The 27,500-nt window shown below is 39.7% G+C and overlaps 1 protein-coding gene across 4 annotated transcripts in view; it reads left to right on the top strand.

Annotated features, from left to right (window-relative positions):
- Nucleotides 1-27,500, top strand: part of MGMT (O-6-methylguanine-DNA methyltransferase) — a 173,774-nt gene that overhangs the window by 119,346 nt on the left and 26,928 nt on the right. For all 4 annotated transcript variants that reach the window (XM_077930374.1, XM_077930375.1, XM_077930373.1 and 1 more), the window contains exon 4: nt 10,728-10,888. In XM_077930374.1, coding sequence (XP_077786500.1) covers nt 10,728-10,888 — 161 coding nt within the window. The remainder of the gene's footprint in view (nt 1-10,727; nt 10,889-27,500) is intronic.

Here is a 27,500-nt window from a genome sequence, read left to right on the forward strand (position 1 = left end):
TATATAAATCAGTGTTACAAGGCCAATCATCAGCTAGGATAAGACACTGGATAGAAGCTAGAGAGCAAAACGTTATCAGCTTGTTCTTGTTTGTAATCCTGTTTATGATAGTCTTTGGAATCTTTTAAACCCAATTACGCAATTCTTCATTTGTAAACATGAATAAAACCTATGATAATTGGGAAATGTATTGGTAGATGCTGAAGCTGTTGACCCTTTCCAATAGAGGAGGCAGATTCTCACTTTAGGAAGTGAGACAGATAGACAGGAACCGGAAAAGGTGGACTGGGTGAGGAAGGGCAGTGTGCGTTTTGCACCTTCTTAGTCCAGTATTCTGAAAGTCACACAGCTATGGCATCTCAATTGAGCAAAGAAAGTAGTAGGTATTGGGAAGGATGGGCAGTTGACAGAGAAAGGTCTTAATCAGAATCCCCAGGCCTGTTTTACAGGTGACAAACAATCAAGCCACTACGTAAAAGAATGCTCACGCAAGTAAGAATAGAGTGAATTCCCAAAATTCACCAATGCAATACTCGTAACCTAACCAGCTTTGAATTGATTGCATGACTGAAGAGAAATGTAATTGCCTGCCACTGGACTATAGGCAAAGAGTTAGGATCAATATACAGAATGTCCGATAATCTCTGATGTATAGGATGTTACATTAGGTATATGCTTGGGTATACTCTTTTCCAGCTTCCTTTTATTATATATGCACAAAACATATTGTTCTGATTCTTGTTCCTCATCTACTTTGGTGAGAGGCATAACAGCATTTCTTACAGCGTGTCTGTGCCTATATTTGTATGCGTTTTGTCTGTTGTACCAGATTGTACTGTATATTTGAGCTACACTGTCTTCACACACAAATAGCTTCTCACTTCTCCAATTAGTATCTTATTGGCATAGTTTTCATAAAGTATATCTAATTGAAAATGGCAGAGAGAGGCTGTCTTACAGGCTTAACAAGATAAGGAGGTAGGTTGCAGATCCAGCTGCACTCTAGAGGTTCTGGTTTGTTTCTTGGCAGTCTGGGTTAGATTTTTCTGAATTGCATAAACTAATTGGCAGACAATATTCTGTTCAGGCACATTGAGCAAGGTAAACTGAAAGGAACTAAATCCATGAATAGTCTTTGCAGGATTTTTATTTATTTATTTTCAGTACCAGTTTTTCAAAACAAGTCATCAGTCCTGGAATTTGAGCAGGCAAACAAACATCATGCCCTTAAAATCCTGTTTTGGACTTCTTCCTAGCACTAATTCATTGAAGGTTGTGTTAGATGTTTTGTAGGCTGTTGTTCTTTTGTAATGAGAATTGGTTTTGTGGTGGATAGCCAACACCAGCCACGAATCAGAAGATTCATGCTAAAAACCAATTCTAATAATTGACCAAAGGTTCATATTTACTGTGGTGATGATTTGATGGGATACGGCTAAGTATATTGGCCTATACGTTTTATAATTATTTTATTTATTTTAATGTGTGTTCTAGGTTATTTCTTTCTAAACTATCATCAGTCTGTCTATCTATCTGTCTTTCTGTCTGTCTGTCTGTTTGTCTGTCTGTCTGTCTGTCTGTCTGTCTGTCTGTCTATCGATCAATCAATCAATCAATCAATCATCTATCTATTATCTATCTATCATCTATCTATCTATCTATCTATCATCTATCTATCTATCTATCTATCTATCTATCTATCTATCATCTATCTATCTTTAAATTATCTGTCTGCATGTGGAGTTTTATGGCACCCATGCCTCAGTTACCTTTTTTAAAAAGAAATAGTTTGATCCTTAAGAATATGGTTACATAACCACCCCAATCTCTGAGCAGGCTGACATTACGGGGACTTACCCAGGGTTCGTTTTTCATTTTGGAATGAGGCACAGTGGAGACTGTGGTGCCTTTAGGATATATGGCTTTACACATATATACAACCTGAGCCTACGATGGAAGGGTTCACAGCATTAACAGCCCCAAAGGGTCTTGTTTCTCCCATAACCACAGTCTTGGATTCAAACAGAAATCAAACATTGTTCTCTGACCCTCCCTCCACCTTGCTGCTTGACTTCTGGTTTTACATCACAGCCCCCAAACTCTACTCCAAACTCTGGCTTTTGTCCTTCTCATTATCTATGAGTTGAAGGAGGAGCCCTAGTATTTGCCATCTCACACAGAGCCCCCTTTTCTTCATTCTCTTAATGGCCCTTCACCCAGGCCATTACCTCATCAGGAAGCTAGCCTGGCTTGATTAAATTTTAACACTTGCTGGATTCAAGGATTAGAGGGGTCTGGCACCCACAAACTCATAACAGTATGAAGAATATGAAGGCAAGCTTAAAAGTGTGCAGCAGGTGGCTGGAATTCAGTGAGCTGCTCTGTGCAGTCATACCATATCCTAGCTTGCTACTGAAATCCCTTCCTCCGTACAGCAGGGAACGTTGCCTTCTGAGAAACACAAGCCCATAGCCACTGGGTGTGAGAGATGTGTTGAGATCTTTTAATCTCTATGTCTTCGTCAAAAGCCACAATTCCAGAAGTTTGAATTAGAATTTAATACTGAGTTGTTGCTTTCAAACTGAGTTGCAGTAGGTGACTCTGTTTGATCCTTGAGTTTATTTTTATATGTCAGATACTGAAATGCAAGCCACTTAGTATATATTATTGTAGGTGTTCTATAAACGGCTTCTTAGATTAAACTGCTACATTGGCTCATGTTGCATGCTATGCATAGGTAAAGGGAAGGGGGTGGGAATCTGACATACTTGTAACAGAGACATTTATATTATTTATACAGAACAGAACAAACCAATTTACAAGAAAGGCATTTAAGTGGCAATGTTATTTATTAATGTTATATGCAAGCTAATGGAACTGCATCACAGATTCACCTAAGCCTAGTGGAAGGCAGTCTGTTATCATAGTGCATTTTTTAAAAGTTGTTATTATATTGAACAGTGGGGGGGAAACATTTTAATGGTGCTGTACTTGCATCTTTTGAGATGTTCTGATACTGGACATAAATTGATCAGTTTTGTAGGATTTGGACCATAAAATTGCACTTTTTTTCAGAATTGTGTGTTTTCTTTTGCTCTGGTTTCTTAAAAAACAACACCACAACAGTTGTTCTGGACCGTTACTGCAGTGCCTTGAAATAGGTCCAGTTTACCCTTGAGTGCTCACTGTACATTGATTTGAAGCATTTGTAAATGAGCTATCTTAGATAAATTGCCAAAGATAGAACTGAGAGTTCAAAGTAATGTATAAGAAGGACTGGGATGTGATGTTCATGCATGAATGAACCACTCCTAAGCATTCAAAAGCATTGGTCTAGTCCCAAGTACTCATCTGATGTCATGTAACACAGTTCTGTCACTGGAGCTTATGGGTCGAAAAAGGTAAAGGACCCCTGACAGTTAAGTCCAGTCGCGAATGACTCTGGGGTTGCGGCACTCATCTCGCTTTACTGGCCGAGGGAGACAACGTTTGTTCGCAGACAGTTTTTCCACATCATGTGGCCAGCATGACTAAACTGGTGCACGGAAATGCCGTTTACCTTCGTGGTGAAGCGGTACCTATTTATCTACTTGCACTTTGACGTGCTATCGAACTGCTAGGTTGGCAGGAGCTGGGACCAAGCAATGGGAGCTCACCCCGTCGTGGGGATTCGAACCGCCGACCTTCTGATAGGCAAGCCCTAGGCTCAGTGGTTTAGGCAACAGCCCCACCTGCATCCCTTTGGGTCTAGCCCCGACCATTAGCTGAACAGGAGCCTGCCCTAGGATTGTGTCTAAGTCTCTCTTATCTCTTCATGGAAGAGGAGAATCACATTAAGTTTAGAATTTATGTATAAATCATATATACTGTACATTATAGAAATTTAAAAATATGTGTATGTTACGGTACTTTTATATCCCACTTTTACAGCAGGGAGCTTGTAGTAACAGTAAATTACAAACTTGGTGATCATTGACATGTATCAATAGGGCAAGGGCTACCCTTCAGTGATTGAGCAGGTGCTTCTTGTTCAGAAAGACCCACTTTCGTTCCCCAACATCTCCAGGTAAGAAATGTCCTCTTCTCAATCCCTAAAGAGCTGCTACCAGTGAGCATAGACATTACTGATCTAGATGGAACAATGGTCTGATGATACTAAGCATCTCCCTAAGAAGAAGAAAATCACCAGCCAGATGATGGGATTGCACACAAAATCTCAAACACTTTTATGTATACATGGAGTGCTGTTCCTCTTTTTGCTTTCTCTCTTATGCAACACAGTGTAAGTATACAACCGCCAAGCTATTTTGTTTAGAACATTTCTTAGACCTTGCCTTGTATAGGAAAACTGATTTATTAACATAATCAAAATTCCTTTCAACTCGATTTCAACTCAGGCCATTCATGGTTCATCAAATCATCCTGAACATAGAAAAATCTCCCGTCCAAGTACATCTCATACCCAGACTCTGAAAGAAACAGTGGTGAGATGGGTACAGATGTGTAGATTCTTTTGATATTCATATTGTATATGAAGAATTAACTTTCTGATAGTCTTAATTCAGAATGTCAAATAGGAGCCCATGCTTTGTTGAGAAAATAAACCATTTGAGACAGCTGTATTTTAATATTTGACATTTTATTGGAATATTTGACATTCTATCTCATAATCCAGTTGTAAGCTGTTGTTTTTCGTGCTTCCAGAGCAGCTTCATTTTGGTTATAGGACTTGTAATGAGTTGTACACGTTGTAGGCGATTTAAAGAGAGAGAAGAACCGTTGACCATACATGTAGATAAGTCCTTAGTCCTAAGTATTGTCATAATGTATAGAAGCAATGGTGCATCCATTTTGGAATCTTGTCTCTATCTACAGCCAACACTAGATGATGCTTGTGAGATAAGGGGCAAGGGATGAGTTCAGTTTTAGAAATCACTAGTAACATTCAGCCCATTTCACAGTATTTCCTATGGGAGTTGCTGTGATTCCACCACACTAACGCTAGCACAGAGAAGTGCATCAAAATATTAGGAAATGCCAGATTGTATTATTTTCATAGTTAAATATGATGCAGTTTCACCATGTGGAAAATGAATGCCAATTAATGCTGTGTGGACTATAGCTTTCCCTATAAATAGGCCCTGGATTTTGGTGACAGCCTAAGCAAAGGAGGTAATGCTGCACCACATGGTGATTGTTCGGTACTGAGGGGGGAAACCTGCACCTGAAGGGTATGGCCTGAGATGGAGAATCTAAGAAAATAAATGACTGAAGTCAGGTGTGCATATTAAAGTTTCCCTGAAGCAATTACTCACATAGTTAATTGCCTCTGATAAACCTGACCTTGGCACCATTATGGAAGCATTATACCATTCTGTAAGGACACATTATTCTAGAACTTTTCTAAGGACTAAAACTAACAAGACTGTGCATTTGTTTTATGTCGAATTGTGTGTGTGTGTGTGTGTGTATAAAATACACGCATGCAAGTCTGAGTTATACTATTCACAAAAAGGATGGCTTTGATTTTAAGATATTGGGGTACATTGTTATGAGGGTGTCTACGAGGCAAATCTGTATTAGGAAGTCACAAAAGGACTAAAATTTAGTCCTTTTGTGACTTCCCAATACTCATTGGCAGACCTATAGTTCCTGTATTTTCCCATCAAAGAGAGCTTCATAGCAAGGCATTCCTGATCGAACCAGGGTTTAGATTTGTTGGGGTATAATGACCGCCAAATTGCCTTTTTTGGGGTCAAACATGGTTGAAGAAGTAAAATCAAATCCTGAAACAGGTTTAGTTTAATTTCGGGGCATGAGGAGTTTAAGAGATTGTCTCTTAATGAGGAATTTATCTGAGAGTAACCTCCTAGATATTTCCTCGTCCAGCTCATCGGACCATCTAATATGCGAGAACCTCAACTCCATGTCAGTGGACCTGGAGAGTTCAAGTTTCTCATTGCAAAATAGATCCTTTTTTGCATCAAGCAGGAGATGCAATACAGATTTGCCCCAGGTGGCATCTTATTTTTTATATACGGGATCCAGTCAAAATCCTAATGGCACAAAGCATTTAGTGACCTTCCATGCTATCAGTTGAGTCTTCATGGCTTTAATATTGATTCCACCCTTACTCCTTGGCATTTCAGGATAGGAAACATTTTCTACTTTCACCTTTAAAGAGTACAGTGGTACCTCGGGTTACAGACACTTCAGGTTACAGACTCCACTCACCCAGAAATAGTACCTCGGGTTAAGAACTTTGCTTCAGGATGAGAACAGAAATCGCACGGCGGCTGGCAACATTAGCTAAAGTGGTACCTCAGGTTAAGAACAGTTTCAGGTTAAGAACAGACCTCCAGAATGAATTAAGTTCTTAACCCGAGGTACCACTATATGTAGTGGCATGTATCAACCACACAGGATATGGAGAGAGCCACATTCTGGATACCACAAGTGGCAACAGGAAGGCTACACAAATAGGAATGCTGTGTGCATTTTGTGGTAGTGTTTGCATCTGTGTTTATGTCACGTGTTTCATCCTAACCACTGAAGTCATCTTAGGTGAGATGATTGAGAACCACTCCTATATATATATTTAAAAATAATATATTATGTCCTTCCAGTCTCATTCCATGTTGTAACAGAGAACCCTTATAATGCTAGTGGGTCCAGGTTTTTCAAAAAGCCTAAAAAGGTATTATTTGAAACCATGAACTATGTGTCACATCAGGAATATTGGGTGTTGGTGAGAATTTGATGGACAAGTACAACTTTCCAAATGTTGCTTCATCAATCTTAAACACCAATAAGTTTGCATGCATGTACGTTTTATTCTGAAGTGCATAAGCAAATCCTTTACCAGGGTCCAGTCTTGTGAATTGCTAGCCACCTAAAATTCACCTGAAATTAATTGAGTATTAAGCTGCCAAACTATAAGCAGGTTTACAGTGAAGGGCTTTTTAGAGATTCTTAAGCATATCTTCAAAATAAATGTTGTACTAACAAATTAAGAAGAGTCAGTAAAAATGAATAATTGAAAGATTGAGTATACCCACTCCCATGTATTTCAGTTGTCAAGCTATTTTTAAAAATCATTATTACTAATATATGGACATATTATTTATATGGTTAATTTAAACTTGGGCAGAAAGAATTTGTCTCTCATATGGGTATTAAACTTCTTGAAAAGCTGTTTTTATTCATTGATTTAGCTGTGAAAAACAAACACAAAATAGACATAAGGCTATCTGAACTCTTTATTTGCCACATTTACAATATTAATAACACTCTTTCCAGAAGTTGTCACATCAAGTAAAAGATCTTCATTCCAGACTGTCTTTTGGGGCCAAATTGAGACTGGATGCATGCATTTAATAAATTGTAGTCTCAAGTAGTCATTTTTGTAAATAATTAGCTTCAGTGGAAGAATAAGTTAGCATATTGTATGCATCTAATGTTGCAAATGTACATACTGCAAACTTTCCTATTAATCAACAGTCAAGCACTGTAAGTTGGGTCTCATACATAATGAATTGTGCTTAAGCCTCCTGGGTTTCATTGATAGAAAAATAAGAGAAAACACAAGTGTAGTAAGCTTTTGAATAAAATTTAACTAGATTGCTCTGCATCCTGTAATTGTTTTGGAATCATTAGGGACTAGACAATTCATCTGCAATTTTGGGGGTAGTTTTGCCTTCATCTATCAAAGGAAGACTATTTAAATGACATTAAGGTGTTGATGTAACAACTTTTTATTTATTTCCACATGGAATGTTAATAATATGTGTTTTATGTGTATTTTACTCCATCATATATTATAAGGAACATTTAAAAGATGTTGTGAAGGATATTTTAATGTCACGTTTTAAAGTGTTAAAAATACTTATTTTTGTATTTACATTTTAATTGTATTACTCTTTTCGTAAACCACCCTGGGAATGTGATTGAAGGGCAGTATGAAAACACTGATGATAAATAAGTATTATTAAAACTCATGCGAGAAATGTAACGTGTTTCTATTTATTTAAACTTACATTTAATGTATAAAATGTGTTCCACAGGCTAGGCATCTGATAACTGAACAGAAATATGAAATGTGCAAACTATAAGGGGATAATTTTACAAGATCAGGAGTCACATTTGCTATAGCAGCCTGTGTCCCTGCACACCTTGTTTCCCTCCATTTTCCAAGCCCTGAATTGGTGACTGTAGTCTGCCTCACTCTCTGTGTGTGCCTGAAGCTGAAGGCTACCCTTGCCAGTCAAAATGCTGTCAGTACCATAGAGTTGGAAGAGACCCCAGGGGATATCTAGTCCAACTGCATGCAATGCAGGAATCATAAGTAAAGCATCCCTGACAGATAGCTATACAACCTCTGTTTAAAAAACTCCAAAACCAATTTCCCCTACGACTCCATTCTTCTTTACTGGACCTCTCCGGTTGTTCGTAGATTCTGCTTTCCACAAGATAAGCCACCTGGTTGGTTGTACAGGAACGTGAGATGTCCTGTTGTATTTCTGGTTGTTATCGTTGGATTAGTTCACCAGCAGCAGGTCTCGTACATGCAACTGTATGTGAAGATTCTGTGTGTTTACATGCCAAAGTGTTTAATTGAGGAGTTTGATTCAGAAAGAGGCTAACATAGAGAAATGCTAAATTATACTCATTTATAGAGGAGTAGTGATGTTGGTGCATTGCAGCAAAAACAAGTCGCCATTTTAGAAAAGTTTAGAAAACACCTGCCTGTTAAAAAAACACCAGTGAAAGCAACAACCTACACATGCACAAATACTAATTTCAGTGTAACCTTAGCAGACGAAAAGAGGATTGGCACTGCAGAAACAGTTTGTCTGTTGTCAATACTCAGCTGCAAACTGCTTACCAGTGAAAGGGAGTAATAAGAAGCAGAGGAAACAGTTGTGACATAACACAAATAAACTTGAATGCATGTACATATTTACTTCTGTGGGTGCAAACTGGTAGGATCTTCCAAAAAAATAGAGAACTGGCTGGCTAACAACTGAGCTAGTATTTACTGCTTTACTTACAGGCGAGGATGCTGTTACAGTTTTCTGGGAAACAAGATGGAGTTTCTTCCTTGCCCATGCTGATAGAAATTGTTCTAAAAATGTACCTGCTGAAAGTTGTCTCTTTGCATATTCTGCTGTAGTAGCAATTGAGGTGATTGACATGTGAAGATTACCTTTCCCTATTCAGCTAAGGTCCTGTGTGCTCAATAGTAAAGAGGCAAGCAGCAAGTTTTCCTATTTCCAAATGAGACAATGAGTCATTATTTGGATGTTCTGCCCACCTGGGAAAGTCCCAAGAATTTTTTAGTAACCTTGTGCTGTTGCTTGATAATGATATAAATTTATGGACTCCGATGCTACAACAGAAGTTTGTGTGGTCATATCAGCGGTTAAGATAAATTTAAAATAGGAATTTAAGACAAAATGTTTCTGCTATAAGAATTATACAGGCCAATAAATTCCCAGAAAAACAGCCTGGATGTTAATAAAGGTTTGTTAGGGTTCTTTATTTGTGGGGTGAGATTAAAAAGGACAGCTGTCAGCTAAGTTTTACTCAACTAAACCAGGCTTCCTCAACCTCGGCCCTCCAGATGTTTTTAGCCTACAACTCCCATGATCCCTAGCTAGCAGGACCAGTGGTCAGGGATGATGGGAATTGAAGTCTCAAAACACCTGGAGGGCCAAGGTTGAGGAAGCCTGAACTACTCATTGAAAATGAACATGATTAAGTTAGGTCCATTAATTTCAGTAGGTTCTGAGTAAGCTTCAGTTGAATACCACCTATATTCTCCTGGGAAGTGGAGCAAGAAATTCTTAAGGTTTCATATCCTCAGTGCATTTTTCTAGAAAAATAGTTGCTGGTATTCACCATGTAGTTGTTACAGTAAGTTCCACACTTTTTAACTAAACCAAACCAAAAAGGTGCCAGTACTGAATGCCCTTGAGTACACCCCCCCCCCAAAAAAGCACTGCATATCCTAAAAAAGGACCGTAACAATACAAAACAATAGATGGCTCCCAGTAAATGAGAACTATTTGCAAGTTGGCAATCATAGAATCATCAAATTGTAGAGTTGGAAGGGACCACAAGCATTGGGCTTGCATTTCTTGTATAGAAGTCTCCGTGGCATATTTGATTAATTGCAGTCTTACTGGAAGTGCAAATGCAAAAATTAGCTTCTAGTTTTGTCCCTCTCACCACCTATATGTATGTTTCACTAAAGTACACAGAGGGTTTATTTTGCTTTCTAGTTTATAAGCATTGCTCAACAATAGTAACACTTGACACTTTTACTGTTGCTGTTCAGTGTTTTCAGTGTTTTGCTCATGTCTGCATAGTTAAGAACAGGAAATTCTTTTTTCTTGGGTTTGAAATCACTTTAATTGGGATGTAGAAAGTTAAAATAAGATATTTCTGTTCTGTTGGACTTGAATAATACAAAACATAAGTAAACATTACCTGGACCTTTCCTTCTTAAATGGAAACTGAGCTACTTTATTGTGGTCCCCTTTTCTAATTTGATGCTCAGTTCTTCAGATGTAGGGGGTGGGTGTGTTCTGCTGCTCTTGTATTTGGGCTGGGGAAATTCATTCTGTGTGAGATGGTATCTTACTCTTTTGTTTGCCACATTGTAAAAAAAAAATTGCAGTTAGACTGTGAAACTAATTATTAAACTAATGTTATCATTCTTCTAGCCCTGCAGGTGCATCTGTGTCTTGTGAAGTATGTGAAGCCTCAGAGGAAACAGCAGAGCCGCTGAAACAGTGTGTGGCTTGGTTTCAGGCCTATTTCTGTGAACCCTGGATGATAGAGAAGCTTCCGGTGCCCCCTTTTCACCACCCGCTGCTGGAGAACGGTCTGTATATTTTGTATTCTCATATGCGGCATGCCTAGCTGTATGAAAGTTTCTTGTCTGTAAGTAGATTCTATGCTGATCCGAAAATTTTAGATTGGAGCCATGTGCAAATGGCCTCTTGAATTATTTCATCATACTTGTGGCCAGAGAGATTTGGAAGACTTATTTCACAAACTTTTCCAGGGGGAGGATAAACTCTTCCCATTTTCTCCAGGGTGGGATTCACCATTAGCAGTGGCAGGACCTCAGGTTGTTGTAGTGGTGGTTTGGTTTGCAATCATTGCAACTGTGTGGAAGCCAGGCCACCATTTTGCATCTTCCACAATGTTTGCACAGACCTGATGTCATTGGTGGGGAATGGCAGCCCCTACAGAAAAATGGTGGAGAATATTTGGGGGGGAATTCTTTGAAAATTACAGTGGTACCTCGGGTTAAGTACTTAATTCGTTCCAGAGGTCCGTTCTTAACCTGAAACTGTTCTTAACTTGAAGCACCACTTTAGCTAATGGGGCTTCCCGCTGCCGCCACACCGCCAGAACACAATTTCTGTTCTCATCCTGAAGCAAAGTCTTAACCCGAGGTAATATTTCTGGGTTAGCGGAGTCTGTAATTTGAAGCGTATGTAACATTCCGAGAAATAATGGCTCATCTCTTGGGCTCCATGATCACTGCAGATGGTGACAGCAGCCACGAAATTAAAAGACACCTGCTTCTTGGGAGAAGGGCAATGACAGGCCTAGACAGCATCTTGAGAAGTAGAGACGTCACCTTGCCAACAAAGGTCCGTATAGTTAAAGCCATGGTTTTCCCAGTAGTGATGTATGGAAGTGAGAGCTGGACCATAAAGAAGGCTGATCGCCGAGGAATTGATGCTTTTGAATTATGGTGCTGGAGAAGACTCTTGAGAGTCCCATGGACTGCAAGAAGATCAAAAGCATCCATTCTTAAGGAAATCAGCCCTGAGTGCTCACTGGAAGGACAGATCATGAAGCTGAGGCTCCAGTACTTTGGCCACCTCATGAGAAGAGAAGACTCCCTGGAGAAGACACTGATGCTGGGAAAGATGGAGGGCACAAGGAGAAGGGGGCGACAGAGGACGAGATGGTTGGATAGTGTTTTCGAGGTTACCAGCATGAGTTTGACCAAACTGCGGGAAGTAGTGGAGGACAGAGGTGCCTGGCGTGCTCTGGTCCATGGGGTCACGAAGAGTTGGACATGACTAAACGACTAAACAACAACAAAAGGCTAACCACATGGGCAGTGGGTGGCCAGTTGCATGGGTCTTTCTCATGGAATCCGCACACACAATCTTCCTAGGTATATTGCCAATTCTGTGGGGAAAGTGTGGTGTAACCAGCCTCATATAATCAACATGCTTAACGCTAATTCATGCATGAAGGCGTTAACACCCTTGATCGATATCAACTAGCATAGCCATTGTTGGAGAGCAGAGGTCCAATAGAGATCGGAAGGAAATGAATTAATGCCTGCAACTCAGCGGATCCCTATAAAATTTAACACAAAATATTTAGGACTTTTAACCCTCAACTGTTCTTATCAGATATGGCAAATATTTTCATTAAGCAGGTGCGAACTATTATGCAGGTAAGTCTCTTGTGCCAAATATGGAACAGGTTTACTTTACACAAAGTACAGACTGTAATGTAGTGACCTTTTGCACCACAAGCCCATTTTTTGAGTCCAGAAATGTTTTTCTCAACATGTTGAATTCTAAGAGGGTGCTTTTCCTTCCTTTTTCTCAGTTAATAGAGTTCAGACTGAGAGCAGGTGTGCATGTTTTATAGCTGGAAAAAAGTGTAAAACTGAAATGCTAGCCAATATTTTTGACGACTAACACTGATAAATAGTTGTACCGCATGTGGTTTTTTTCTAAACACATATTTCTGCATAAAATACATTTTGTTTAGCCTGATACCCAGAATTATCTGGAATAATACATCTCCTTACTGATCATATGCTCTTCCAATTGCAGTCCCAAACTCTGAATATCAAAGAGAGACAGGAATGGGAGATGGGGAGGACTTTGCAAGTATTAAGACCTTGACTGAAGTTAGAGAAGAAAGAATCCAAGTATAAACAGGAAGAGATAACTTATTATCTGAGGAGAAATTGTAAATCAGTTTTGAGGGATGAGCTTATAAACTGAATTTAACCATGAGTGGACTGATCTTGGAATCAGTGTTTCCATCAATGAATTTGCAGGCTTAGCCATTGGAAAATATCCTGAGGCTGTCTTCCTCAGTAAAATGAGAGTAGTACATTTTCAAACCAGCTGGTTTGTTAAAGAAATGAAAAGAAAATTGGGTACCAAAAAAGGCTTCTCTCTGCCTGTGACTAATAGCAGCCCTCAGGCAATACTGTTACTCTAGCATACAGCAGTCACCTCAGAATGAGACCCTTTGGAAGCCTACGTTTTTCTTTGCTATGTTGTTCAGTCAGGTCACAGTGCAAAAGGTGCATAAACCTCTAATTTAGAGAAAATGTTTCTTCGCTGTGCCTTAATTTAAGTCCCCAGTGTTGTGTTGTCCACAAGGCCTATTGTCCACATACACAGGGTTCTGCTAATGGCTATTTTTCATTGCACTCTCTCTTTATCCTTTGTGTCCCTCCCACCAGCAAACATTTAGTGTGAAATTAAAGGGTAGAGAATTTTCACACATACTGCTGGTAAACTATACCTGCAGAACTGGGAAGTGTGTCAAAGGTACATGCTTCTTAACCACTGGCCTGCTTTTCAGTAGAAGTGTTTCTCCCAGAGTGAACGGCAGCCCTGAGCAGGACAAAGTATTTGCGTGTGAGAAACTTAATCAAGTTAGCAAAGTTACTTCCTCATAGGTAAAGGCACCTGCAGCTGCTCTACCATTGCACACCTTCAATATCTCTTTCCCCCATTGTGCAATTCCATCACCTGATCATATGGACCTCAGTTATGAAAGACCTGTAAAATTTGCCCCACTCATGTGGTTCCAATACTTTTGTGTCTTTTCCCACTAATAAGGGATCACACACTGAACAAGTGGATCCTGCAACCCAACAGGTTAATTAGGAAAAGAGAGCAGCCATTAATTTTCCCCCTCCAGTGAACTAAACAGTGGCAGCATGAGTTTGTACTACTTTTCTATTTTATGTACTGTATTTAAGAAGCTGTTATAATCACATGCAAGAGTTCAGGTGTCCTCTTCTTGACGGCTGTTTGCTTATTTGTTTACTGCAAGCATCTATTCTGAATTATTTGCCTTGATTTGATATCTTGACACTTTCTGGTAGCACCTGTATGTATACTTTACTCAGACACATCTCCATCTCAAAGCTAAACAGGAGGAGAAATGCTTAGCTGAAGTGGCTAAAGGCAATTCGGAATGACAGCTGAGTCCGAAGTAAATGAGCAAGGACAAGCTGCATTTATTTTTTTAACTTACGATATCATTTCTGTTTAAATCTGACTACCTGTAAGCTAGTAGTAGGATTTTTATTTATCCATTGTATCCAATCCTTTTTTACTCTTCTGCATATATGTGTCGAGCCACTTACTTGAGAACAATCTTTCCATGAAATCCTAGTACACGGACAATGGAAACGTATACATTTCATCATTATGCCTTGGAAAGCAGTGTCCTGGAGTTGGAAAGGGTCTTCAAAGGTTGTCTAGTTTGACTCCCTGCCAGTGCAGGAAGCCCACTTCTTCAGTATCCTGGTTAGGTAGCCATCCATCTCTGCTTACAAATTTCTAATGAAGGAGAGTCAGCCATTTTCCAAGGCAGTCTGTTGCACTGTCAAGCAGCCTTCACCTTCCTTAATATGGCCTGATCTCCAGGCTCCTCACCTTTCATTTGGACACATGTCCGTTTGCTGATACCTTTCTTAATCCACTGTGCCCAGAAATGGGCACACTACTCCTGGCTGCCAGACCAAAGCAGAACTGATGCAAGCTAGAACTGCATTAGCCATTTTTTGATGTCACATGTCTTGCTGAAATAGAGATAAAATACATCAGCAGCATTTCCCTGATCTACTAACACCAGTAACTCTATTCAAAAAAGAAAATAATGTCAAACTGGAATCACTTCTTAAGTAACCCATGCTGGCTCTTTGTGATCTAAATGTGTACAAACTGACAAATTTATATGTTTTAGAACCTTTCTAGGCATCAAAATTGTGCTGACCACTCAGTACTTGCCTTGATCATCTTCTTCTTCTTCTTCTTCTTCTTCTTCTTCTTCTTCTTCTTCTTCTTCTTCTTCTTCTTCACCTTCCAACATCTGGTCTTCTAGCTCTTCTCTATCACCTGTTAGCCAAGCAACAGAAGCTTTGAGATCACCTCAGTAAGCACCTTGAGGTTCCATAGTGCACTTCCAACTAAAGCAAGGGTGGGGACCATTGCAGCATTTCAGATATGATTGGACTCCCAACTCTCATCCGTTCAGTCAACATTGTATTGTCAGTGGTCAGGGATAATAATCATCAATATCTTGACAGATAAATTGTCCATCTCTGAGCAAACAAAAGATGATTTTGATACTTTATATGGTAAAAAGAAAGTCCAAGGGAATTAACACTATTACATAGTATTCATACTGAAACAAAGCATGGTGAAATATTTATAAAATAATAGTCTATAGACTTTCCTAATATGTACACAGGCCTGGCCAGGACGGCTTTCCTGTTATATTTTCTGGGTTTGACAAGGCATGGAACCCTCACCTGTCCTGAGCCTACTCCAGCTGAGGAATTACACACCTATTCCACAAGTTAGTGAGCTCCACCTGGGTTGTGGGTCCTTGCCTGCCTTCCCTCAGAACTGACAGCTGTGAATCCTGAGATCAGGGGCTGTACCTCCCATTTCACCACTGGAGGCAAAACAATAAGTGTCACCCTGCTCTGCCACACCGCCACCCCACCCCCACCCATAGGACACTCACCACCACTGCACCACCTGCCAGTGGCACTGCTGCTGTACCATACCCTCCAACATAATATGCAAGAAAATTAATGGATTCTTGATAGTTGTTATACACTATTACCAGATAGTCTTACTATCAGGACCCCATTATTAGGATTAAAATAAAACTCAAAATCAGCCAATTCACTAGTTGAATTTTGCACTGACAGGCAAAAATGACCCTACATTTTAATTTATTTTTTATTTTACTGTAATCCTGTTGGGAAAGAGCATTTTCCCACGAAAACTGAATGCCAGGGATCAAGTGTTCTTTAGATTTTGGCTTTATTTTTTGCTGTTTAAACTCTGAAATAATACATCTAAGTATTCCAAGAGTGGTAGGGCTACAGTTCCTTTTGCTTCTTATATCTCAAACTCACCACAAACTTTTGTTTCAGAATTTGTCTTCAAGTTCTGTACTTCCCAAAGTTAATTTTATAGTTTGAGGCAAAGTGCAATAATTACCACATGCTGTTGAATCAGGTACACATTTCTGGTGCTCAAAACATAATTATTGGAAGGTAATTGCTAAAATAAGAAAAGCATTTAGAGTATTAGAATCAATATAAACCATTCCTCTCTGCTTTAAATTAAACCTTTAAAAAGGTTGATCTTCTTGAGATATTACCTAGTAAAGCTGGAAAGTTTTAAACCTTCGGATGCCATTTTATTGATTGTGACATAGTAGGAACTCCTGTACTCAAATTAAGTGGGATAGAAACAGCTGGCGTGGGGGAAAATGTGATTCTTTAAAGCTTAGCGCCCAGTGAACTGCTTTTCAGGGGCAGTGGAAATCTAGGTCTTATTGCTTTCCATAGCTACCTGTGCAAAAAGTGAAGGAGGGAGAAAAGGACTGATCAAAAGAGCAGAAGAGATAGAAGACACCCATGAATTTAAAGAGACCAGTGCAGACTGTCAGATGTCTTGAATCAATACAGAGAGGTCACTGCATGGCAAGCATGAACAGTTTACATAGCAGGAAGCTGATACTACTGTACATCTCGGTGATTTGTAATGTGAAGAGTAAAGGAGACCCTTGAAATAGGAAGGAGCAAGAGGAGACAGAGAAGCTAATGTTGACCCATGATTTAATTGCAGAGACTGTGCAAAGGCAATTCTTCAACACAGAGCATGGAAAAACAGTCACAAATATAACTTAAAAGATTTATTTCTGGAACAGAGTGGGGTCCAGCACTATCAATTAGATGTACCATGACAGTGTTACTGGAAGATCAGCATTTTTGCTACTTTTTGACTGTTCGTTTTTGCTACCCTTATGTTCTTTTGGGAACTGTTTCTCTGTCAAAAGCATGCCTTTTTATAACGGTATCTTGTTGGGGAAATGATCGTGCACTTAATTTTGACCTTTATAAAGTCAAAAAGGCATATTAGGAAAACGTAAGCTCTGATAACACATTTAAAACGTTGACCTTGTTGTTTATGTCTACACAGTAAGTGTCAGGAAAGACTGTGTTTGCATGTCCTTCAGCTGCAGTAGTACACTAGTAAATTTGTTGGATAAGATGAAGCTTTTAGGATGCCATCAAAATAGTTTTAAATCAAAATTTATCATTTCTTAGGAATGCAGAAGCTTATTTATTGTCATACCACCATGTTGCCTTCTACTTGTTCCTTCCTGCTCATCTAGCTAAGTTGGCCTTCTCTTGTAGGTGCTTTTCCGTGACTCCCCACCCTTTCTTTAACTAATCCATTTCTGGGTATCCAAGCTTTACCACAGTGTTCTTCCATCCTGCAATATACTGGAATTACCTGCTTTCTTCTATGTCCATGTTTCTCTTTATATACCTTAATACTATATCCTATTTTGAGATTGTATTTTACACATATTTACACTTGGAAGCCTTTAGTGGAGGTGGGATACAGTAAACCACAAGAGGGTTTCTCGTTGGCCCCATCATAGCTTCAGCAAGTTGGGGTCCAAAATAGCAGCCAGTCATGGCCCCTGGTTTCTCAGTGCAGCCTCCTCCACCCAGCACCACATCAAGTTTTCTCCTTTGTTGTCCTCCTTCCTCCCATAACACCTTGCCAAACACAACACCTCCCATTCTGTTTGCCCACCTGCCCTTTCTCCAAACCTCTGTTTTTTAAAAGGCAACATTTTTCCTGTGTGACATCACATCATACCCTGGCAACCTCAGTTTCACAGACCCAAGCATCTTCCTTCGATGGGCTATCAACACCTTTGGCATGCTTAACGATTTCCATCCCAGGGGAAGACTCCAAGCATTTAGTAGTTTCTAGCATTCAGTAATTTCTAACATTCACTAACTTCTTACAATTACAGATGCCTTTGCACCCTCAGACTCTGGTTCCCCCAAATCTGTAACAATATTATTTGGGTGATTTAAGTCCAAGTGTTACTTATTAGACTAAGGCCGACTGAAATCAGTGGGGCTTCAAAGTGTTTTAGGATCTAGGTGCAACTGTATTTAGGCCCTGAAAGATTTGCAATGTTTATCTTGGGGGATTTCCCATAGGTAATAGATAAATATTTACAACTTAAATTCCATTTAGCTAACCTTCTGAGTTTGTTTAATGGCATAGTGTTTGCAAGATTATCCAATGTGCATTACACTGATACAGCACAGTGTTGAAAATATTTCTGTGAAGTCTTTGATCATCAGAGTTAGGAAGGTAGGGAAGTCCAAGCAGCTTTCCACAGAGATAAAGAAAATTAAATTAATGCAGATAAGGCAGATTAATGCAGCAAGCCAGATCTAACATCATCAAGATTTTTTTTAAAGTGACTTCTTTTAACCCTCTTAATTCTATAAAACATGACAAAGGTAATTGTGAAACAGATCTAAGTATCAAGATTGAAATGACCATGCAACATGGGACCTAATTATAGCCTAGAAAAATCAAAACATTGAAGTTACAGCGAAAGTGAAAATTATTACAACACTAATAGCACACAAACATACGGAACACTGCCCTAGATAGTGGGAGAAATCAGATGTATTTGTATTAATCCAAATGTTGTGTGTTTATGTGTGTGTATTTAGGCAAGCGATGATATTTTGGTGAGTAGATTTTTATTTGAGGCAAGTTAAATTAATTAAATATGCCTGTGGTGAAAGTCATATACAGAACACAAAGTTCTAGGGGACATGTAATTACAGATATCAAGACTACTCAGTACAGCGATAACATCAAGAATTAATCTGGGTGTGAAGAGTAGGAGAGTAGCACAAATATGGGGTAATGTTTTATTTATTTATTTAGAAATCTGCCTTGCTTTTCAGCAAGAAGGTCCCACTATTTGCTTACAAGGATAGGACCATTTATAATAAAATCACAACAGTAGAAGAACAACTAAGAGATATAGGCTCAACAGCCCACAGGAGCAGAAATATAATTAAAAACAGCAAATGTCTGGCAAAATTTGAATGTCTTCCCTGTTTGCTGTGAGGCTAACAGTGATATCTGTTCACTGATGTGGTAGCTATCTAGTCCTTGACCTATATATTCTCAATACCTTTTGGGTAATACCACATCCCCCCCCCCCCCAAAAAAAAAAGCCTACCCAGATGCCTAGAAAGTTGATGTGAATTTTAATCTATTTTAGTATTTTAACTTCTTGTATGTTTTAAACTTGCTGGTATCTGTAAGTCTCAGAAAACAATGAAGAAAGGCACCTTTGGGGATAAGGTCTAATTTTTCCTTGACTTCCTTTTTTATCTTTGTAAACTGCTTTGATGGGGGGGTTTAAAAAAAACAACAAACTGTCAAGCAGTGCATAAATTTTGTGAAATGAAAAGTACACAATGCACAACAGATGGAACTGCTGTTCAGAAAAGTTGGCAATAACCAATATGCCGAAATATTCCTTTCAGATTGTCGTGCCTCTGTTTTTTCAGACCATTTCAAGTGCCATACCCCAAATCAGCGTGCACTGTTCTCTGGCCTATATAAGGTAAAGGATGCCTGACAGTTAAGTCCAGTTGCAGACGACTCTGGGGTTGCAGCGCTCATCTCGCTTTACAGGCCGAGGGAGCCAGCATTTGTCCGCAGACAGTTTTTCCTGGTCATGTGGCTAGCATAACTAAGTCGCTTCTGGCGCAATGGAACACCAAAACCAGAGCAGCGCACACACTTATCTACTTGCACTTTGATGTACTTTCGAACTGCTAGGTTGGCAGGAGCTGGGACTGAGCAACAGGAGCTCACCCCGTTGCAGGGATTCGAACTGCCGACCTTCCGATCGGCAAGCCCTAGGCTCAGTGGTTTAGACCACAGTGCCACCCGCTCCCCTGGCCTATATAATAAGCATTTATTGTTTCTGATAATTCATCTCTTTCCTGTAGACAACTGCTGCGTCAAGGGTTGCATCTGATTTTTGTCCAATATCTGGATCAACCTTTGGCTGAGATGCTCAGAATCCAGGAAATGTCAAAATGGGGTTGTGGCAGTGTTTTGTCCCCTCACTCCTCTTTTCTATTGTGACTTTGCTTCTTTGGAAACCTCGGAGAGAGAGGAGATCCTATTAATCCAACCTCTAAAAGATTGAGATAACTTTTGAATCTTTTCTAGAAGAAATTGAGCTCTTCAAGATCAGATTTATTTGTAGGAGATGAAACCAGGGAGTGTCAATCCCCCGGTACAGAATTCCCCTTCCACCTGCCAGATGTGTGGGCAGAAGGTCACAAAATGCAGTATTTCAGCAGTGGGCATGGAAGGTGGCCGAGGTGGTCCTGGATCCATCAGAAACTGAGAAACTGGGGTTGCATCTGTAAAGCCCTGCCAACTGGCTGCCCGTTTGGCTTGCCCCTTAAGACTTGGGTTGTCAGTGTGGTATAGTGGTTAGGAGCGGTAGACTCGTAATCTGGTGAACTTGGTTTGCCTCTCCTCTCCTCCACATGCAGCTGCTGGGTGACCTTGGGCTAGTCACACTTCTCTGAAGTCTCTCAACCTCACTTACCTCACAGAGTGTTTGTTGTGGGGGAGGAAGGGAAAGGAGATTGTTAGCCGCTTTCAGACTCCTTAGGATAGTGATAAAGCGGGATATCAAATCCAAACTCCTCCTCCTCTTCTTTTTCTTTATGACTCAATAGGAGTTGTTTCTTAGTAGGCATGTATTCCTCCAATTGTTTGCCATTGCATAATTATGCTCAAAGTAGCATTTCTATAAGCAGTATACCACTTTGAGACATCAAAGTTTTAATAGCTTATATCCAATAGTATCCCTCCTGTGATAGAAGGTGGTCTGAGCAGTGGAGGCTTCCATCAGTGGACTGCAAAAGGAAGGTGATTTTTGCATTGTCACTCTCCCTCCATCAACCCACATCACTGCTCCCAAAGCTTCTCTAGAGGGACGCACATGTTTCCTGTTATCCAATAATTTCTTCTGCAGTAATGCTAATGCATAGTAGTAGTCAGTTAATAGGTTGAATCTCTTCACTTAATTATTTGTCCTTCCACCTACTTTTTATGCAGATACCTTTTTTTTTGACAAGTACATGGCTTTCGAATATAAGCAATTCAAAAATTGTGCAATTATTATGTAATCATGTGCTCATTATTCTACTGTTTTAAAAAAATACAATTTATAGTCTTTGTAACATAACACCAGGAATGTGCAATGCTGATTAATTCAGCCTTCAAGTTTCTTAGACATAAAGTTTTAGCATGACCCAGAATGCCCCTTTGCCACATGCAAATAGGTCATTTCACCATATATGAGAAGTAGCCAATATATTTGTAACAAAAATAGTTGCTGAGCTACAAAAGGATACTTTTCACTGAACATTTGCATCTCATCCTCTTTTCTGAATAAAATATGCAAGAAGTAACATAAATGGCATACTGTCTCTCCCCCACCCCCTTTCCCCATGAATTGGGTCTTTGATGTTCAAGAGGAACCAGTGTTAAAGAACATCCCTAGAAGGCTGTAGAAACTGTTCCTATTTATGACAAATGTAAAATAGTAAAGATCTAGCTGAATGTGTTGGTGTCATTAGTTTGTGAATCGCATCCTTGAAAATAAATGTGGAGGAGCCAAATCGGTTTAAAAGAAGATAACAAAATGGTTTAAGCTACTTAGGTTGAATGCCAATTATATTTTAATATTCAGCTGAGCATATTTTACTAAGAAAAAAGGCAGTGTCGGCGCATGCATAACTCATTGGCAGCGTCGACCAGCTGTGCCACTCTTCTCTTCGAATCACTTTGTGCATTTTAGTAGCATGGTAATTTAGTAGAGAACTACCTGAGTGATGGCATTTTCAATGAGCAGGTAATCTACAGAGAATTTTTATATGGTTATGAGTTCTGCGCTTCAGCCTGGCAACACAAAAATACATCAAGACCAATTACGGTATCAACTTTCAGCGTGATACCCTTGCCACGCAAGTGCATGTATTTCTGCCCCAGGCATTTCAAATTGCATCTAATTTGAAATCTTTGGGGTTTTAATTAAATTTTAGAATATATGGAATTCTTCATTAGTACCTGCTCTGAATAGCAGATTATACTTCTCAGTCTCTCGTTAAAGTAGTAGGCTGTGGTAAATAGCATGTTCAAGAACTGATCATTTGTGGTGCCTGGATATTGGGAACAGAAATAGTGAGATGCAAAATAATATCAAAAAGATTATTAGTCCAGTGAGGGACTCTTGATTTGTATTTTAATGGAATTTTACATTTCTCTTAATGATTTGCAAATTGTCCTCTGATTATAAGATGCATTAAGATTTTCGTTTTAATGGTGAGACAACCATTAGCAATAAATAAATAAATAAATAAATAAATAAAAATGCTGCCTTTTTCTAGAATGCTTCCCTGCAGCAGGATAAATATTGAAAGCATTAACGCCTTTTTGATGTAACACAGCAGTTTGGACCTGTACATGAATGATTGTGGCCTTTCATACATATATTAGCACTTTGAAGTCCATAATTGTCTTTACATGGGTGAGCAATGAATGAAACTGAAACTGCCATTACTTTCAGATAAATAAGAAAAATAAACACCTCTTTACAGAATTAATAATACTTACGCTTCAGTAAGGATTTTAGACCTAGTATGCATGTAAATTCCAATAAGGGTTTAATTTTTAATCCAACGCAATTTGTCGTCTATAAAGAACTCAAATGATTTGCTGGGGGGGAAAGTAAAGATGGATGAGGCTGTGACAGTATTGCAGTTTTGTCCTAAGGATCCAGGAATAATCTTACTATATAATAATTTTGACAGCAGATGGAGCAAACAAAGCAGACAGGCTGGCAGCATCAGTGATCAGACAGGTGAGTGGCCCAAGCAGGTCTTCCCATGTTTCCTCTGCCATCATCACTGCCACAACCCACTTGCACACCTGCTTGCAAACAAGCACCACAGGGCAAGCAATCCCCTAGCCCAAGCAAATGGGTGGGTGGTCCAGCCTAGTGTCAGGGGCGTTTCCCAGCCAAAGGAATGCACATGGCAGATAGTTAACACTTACAGTTGCTTCTACAGTTCTGGAAACCTACGCACAATAATCTAGCATCCAGGCAGCTATTCCCAGGCCTGTGCTCTATGGAGCAATTGCAGCAACAGGGGACCACTCCCCCCCTCCACCAGTTTACATACCTTCCCCCTATGGACTACTGAATTCCCATACCTGGATTCACCTTGTTGGCCCTCATCCAGCCCACCACTATTTCTAGGCACTGATCCAGGACTTGCACAGCCGCACTTGACTCAGATAAAATAGAGCTGAGTGTCATCCTCATGACGGCACCAGTCCAAATTCCAAATTCTGGTCCACATTCCCTAATTACTGTTCTCAGTACAGTGGGACCTTGGGTTAAGAACTTAATTCGTTCTGGAGGTCCTTTCTTAACCTGAAACTGTTCTTAACCTGAAGCAGCACTTTAGCTAATGGGGCCTCCTGCTGCCACCGCACCGCCACCGCACAATTTCTGTTCTCTTCCTGAAGCAAAGTTTGTAACCCAAGGTACTATTTGTGGCTTAGCGGAGTCTGCAACCTGAAGCGTATGTAACCTGAAGCGTCTGTAACCCGAGGGAGCACTGTAGCTTCATATAGATGTTTAAAAGGATTGAGGACAAGATGGAACCCTGCAGCACCCCACAATACAAATATCAGGTGAGGCAAGGTGAGGTACAATCACCCAATACCATCCAATGAAATCTATCCTGTGAGTAGGATTGGAACTACTGTAACATATGACCTCCAACTTATGGGCTGCAGAGCTGGTAAGACACCATGATTGATTGTATCAAAAGTCACTGAGAGACTGAGCAGAAACAACAAGGTCACATCACCTTGTCCTTTTCGGGGGGGGGGGGGACCATCCACCAGGTTGACCCAGGCTGATTTAGTCCTGAAACAAAACGTAAACTGTGCCAGGGTAATATTAAATATGTCTTTTCCTTTTCATAACAAAGTTACACATCTTGTCTATTAAAACCCTAGTTATCCTGAACTTGCTTCAATACCTTCAAAATGTGCCTATATTAAGCTTTTGATAGGATGCAAATTAATTTAAATGTGATGGATAAATTTATTTATTAAAATATAGTTGTCTTTTAATCAGATTGTTGCCATAGCAGATATATGGATATATGAAACAAGGCATAATTACCATTCATTCTTTTAACATGGGACTGGTAACTGTTTTAGTACAGACTGCACCCAAAGTTGACAATGGAAAGTATATAGAAAAGTGCCTAGATACTAGAAGGAATCACACCATCAAAGGATGAGTTAAATAGGGCCCTTTTCCCCTGCACAGTGGAGTTACTATTTATTTTTTTCATATTAATAGGACTGACACTACAAGGACATTTTCCAACAAATGCAATAATGGTGATAGTTTTCTAGATTGGACATATAAAATACAAGCAAATAATAGTTTCACTGTCATGCCATTGTAGTTGGACCTTTTCTTCGGTCTGAAGTTTTAGCTGCTGGTGTTCCTGTCTGATACATGTAAATAAGGTCATTTTAAAATATAATTTTTAAAAATAATGCTGTGCCTATCCTTTGTTACTTATTTTCTATTTGGCTGATATAAAACTAGGGAAAAGGGGAGGCAGTTTATGTTCCACTGTAGTGTTGTCCAACTGATGCAGAATACGTCTGCAAGGTATTCGCTCAAATTCAAATTCTGTGAGAGGTGGTAAAACTCTTGAGTTTGTCTAGCACAGGGTGGGGAACCTGTGGCCCTCCAGATACTGTTGGAATCCAACTCCAGTCAGTCCCAGCCAGCATGGTCGGTGATCAAGGATGATGGGATTTGTAGTCCACAGCTTCTGGGGGGACCACAGTTTGTCTACATCTGGTCTAACATATGTCTGAGTAGGAGTCTTGTTAGATTAATTATTTTGTTGCTAATAAAAATATCGTGGAAGTAGTCATAACTACGGCTTGCCTCTTGGGTAAAACAAAGACTCACCTGTGGCTCTAGAAATGAAAATTGCATACACCGCCTATTTTGTGCATGTTTGATTGATGTTTGTTGCATAGGCCTTTTGGAACTCCTGTGTACACATGTATTTTGATGCATGAGCAGCATAAAGTTGTATAGGACCTTTTGAATCACTCTAGAATTCAGCATACACACGTTGCAATGCCCATTTTTATGACTTTGAATTTGGAAGTGGCCCAAAATTGACTCCCTTGCCAAGTAGTAAAAGGATTATTTGTTCCTTAAGTGGGATTTTGTATGGCATGTATAGGCCTGGAGCAGATTTCTGCAGCTGAGTTATAAACCCTTAAATATGGGTCTTATTATAGAAATGCTGACATTCCTGTTGGAAGTGTTAGGGCTGCAAATGATTAGACTTCAACTGTTGTATAAAGCCTTAGATACTCTTGTCACATGGAGACATACTGGTTTAGTGGTACCTACAATATTATGAACCCCTGTTGGTCTGACTGGAAAAAAACGCTGACATTAAAACCTCAAAATTAAAACTTTTAACTGTGTGTTAGCTTACTTGTGTGCTATTTCCTCTTTTCATTAAGAGTGAAGCAGAATGAGTCACTTGAAAATGTTAACATCCTGTCTGTGTCTTATAGAATCTGTCAGGAATTATCCCCTCTCAGATTGTTTAATCAAGGCATTAATGCTTCTAGAACAGTTGCAGTGCATATGCATTCTAAAGATTCATTCCTCATGTCAGAGATCAGAATTGCATTCCATGTAGGCAGGAGTTTGGAGGCAGGTGAAGGGAGAGTGTTGCAAAAGGACTTTAAAACACAAAAAAGGAAAAAAGCAGCACACTAATAGCACAGCAGAGGCTATTGATTCAACCATGTTAATCAAAATAGTGGCAAAATGTGAATTTTTGTGCTGAAGTGTCGAAAGCTTAAAAATTTACCAGTAAGAGATAGACTTGTGGTGCAACAAAAGAGAGGTAATTTCAGCCAAGTGGGTGCTGGTCATCCGGTGGCATTGGCCTTGTCCATTGACTCACTTGCCCATAGAATAATAAAATTGCAGAATTGGAAGGACATCTAGTCCAAACCCCTGCAATGCAGGAATCTCAGCTTAAAGCACCCATGACAGAGGGTCATTCAACCTCTTAGGAGGTTCTTGAGTAGAATTGGGAGAAGAATTCTTAGTTCTATGGTACAGTGGTATATTGTTTGGAGTGCCAGATTAGGTTAGAGATTAAGGGGAGAGACGATACAGTATATGCATGGGTGGGGGAGATATAAATTGGGTTCAAACTCCCACTTACCAAAGAGGTTCACTGGGTTACCGGTACTTTGGGCCTGTATCTCACTGTAACCTACTTCACAGGGTTGTTCTGAGGATAATATTTGGATGAAGCGGGGGGGGGGGGCAGTGCATCCCACCTTGAGCTCTTTGGTAGAAAGGTGGGGTATAAATGTAATTTTAAAAAATATGTGTCAGGATGGGATGCCCATTAATCTAGTTCTACTACCAAATAAAATTGACTGTTGGTTTTTACTTGGGCTGTACACCCCGTATTCTACTATGCAGCAGGGGGGAAAGCGTTACACCCTATTGACTTCACTAGCAGAGCATTTTGCACAGAAAACATTCTCTTCAGCTTATACTGCCATCCTGTTTCAATGTGGCTTCTTCCACATGTCTTTACTTTAAATAACCCAGAACTAGCTATATCAATTTTCTGTTGAAATTCATGAGACCCTCATTTTATACGCAAAAAAGGGGGCACTGCTAAGATGGGACATGAGCTACCTTTTCCACCACTCTCCCTCCATGCACACAGTTGGGTGCTCAGCAGGGATGACCATATTGCACTAATTCCAGTGCTTTATAATTTATCACACATGTATCCCACCCTTCCTCTGATGGCTATGCTCCCAAGACAACTACAGATCCTGAAATCTGCCTCTGACTGCCCTATGTAAGCACTGGCATTCTAAACTGAACGCTGCCAATTTGTTGAAAGTTTCTTTTTCGGCAATTTTTACAAGCACTAGCAAGGCTAACTAGATATAGCACACTTGGAGAGCAGGAAACCCTACAAGTCAGTTGTGTTAGTGGAAAAGTCGGGAAACGTTGGCAGTCACCGGGAGGAAGCATTATTGGCTGGTGTGTTCAGCACAGATGTTTTTAAGAGCTCCACCCAGCGAACAATTAGTCTGGCCTTTTTTTATAGAGACAGGGAAGGTACCAAACATTTGTGCTGCATG

This window comes from Podarcis muralis, chromosome 6, assembly GCF_964188315.1.
Source record: "Podarcis muralis chromosome 6, rPodMur119.hap1.1, whole genome shotgun sequence".
NCBI classification, from domain to species: domain Eukaryota; kingdom Metazoa; phylum Chordata; class Lepidosauria; order Squamata; family Lacertidae; genus Podarcis; species Podarcis muralis.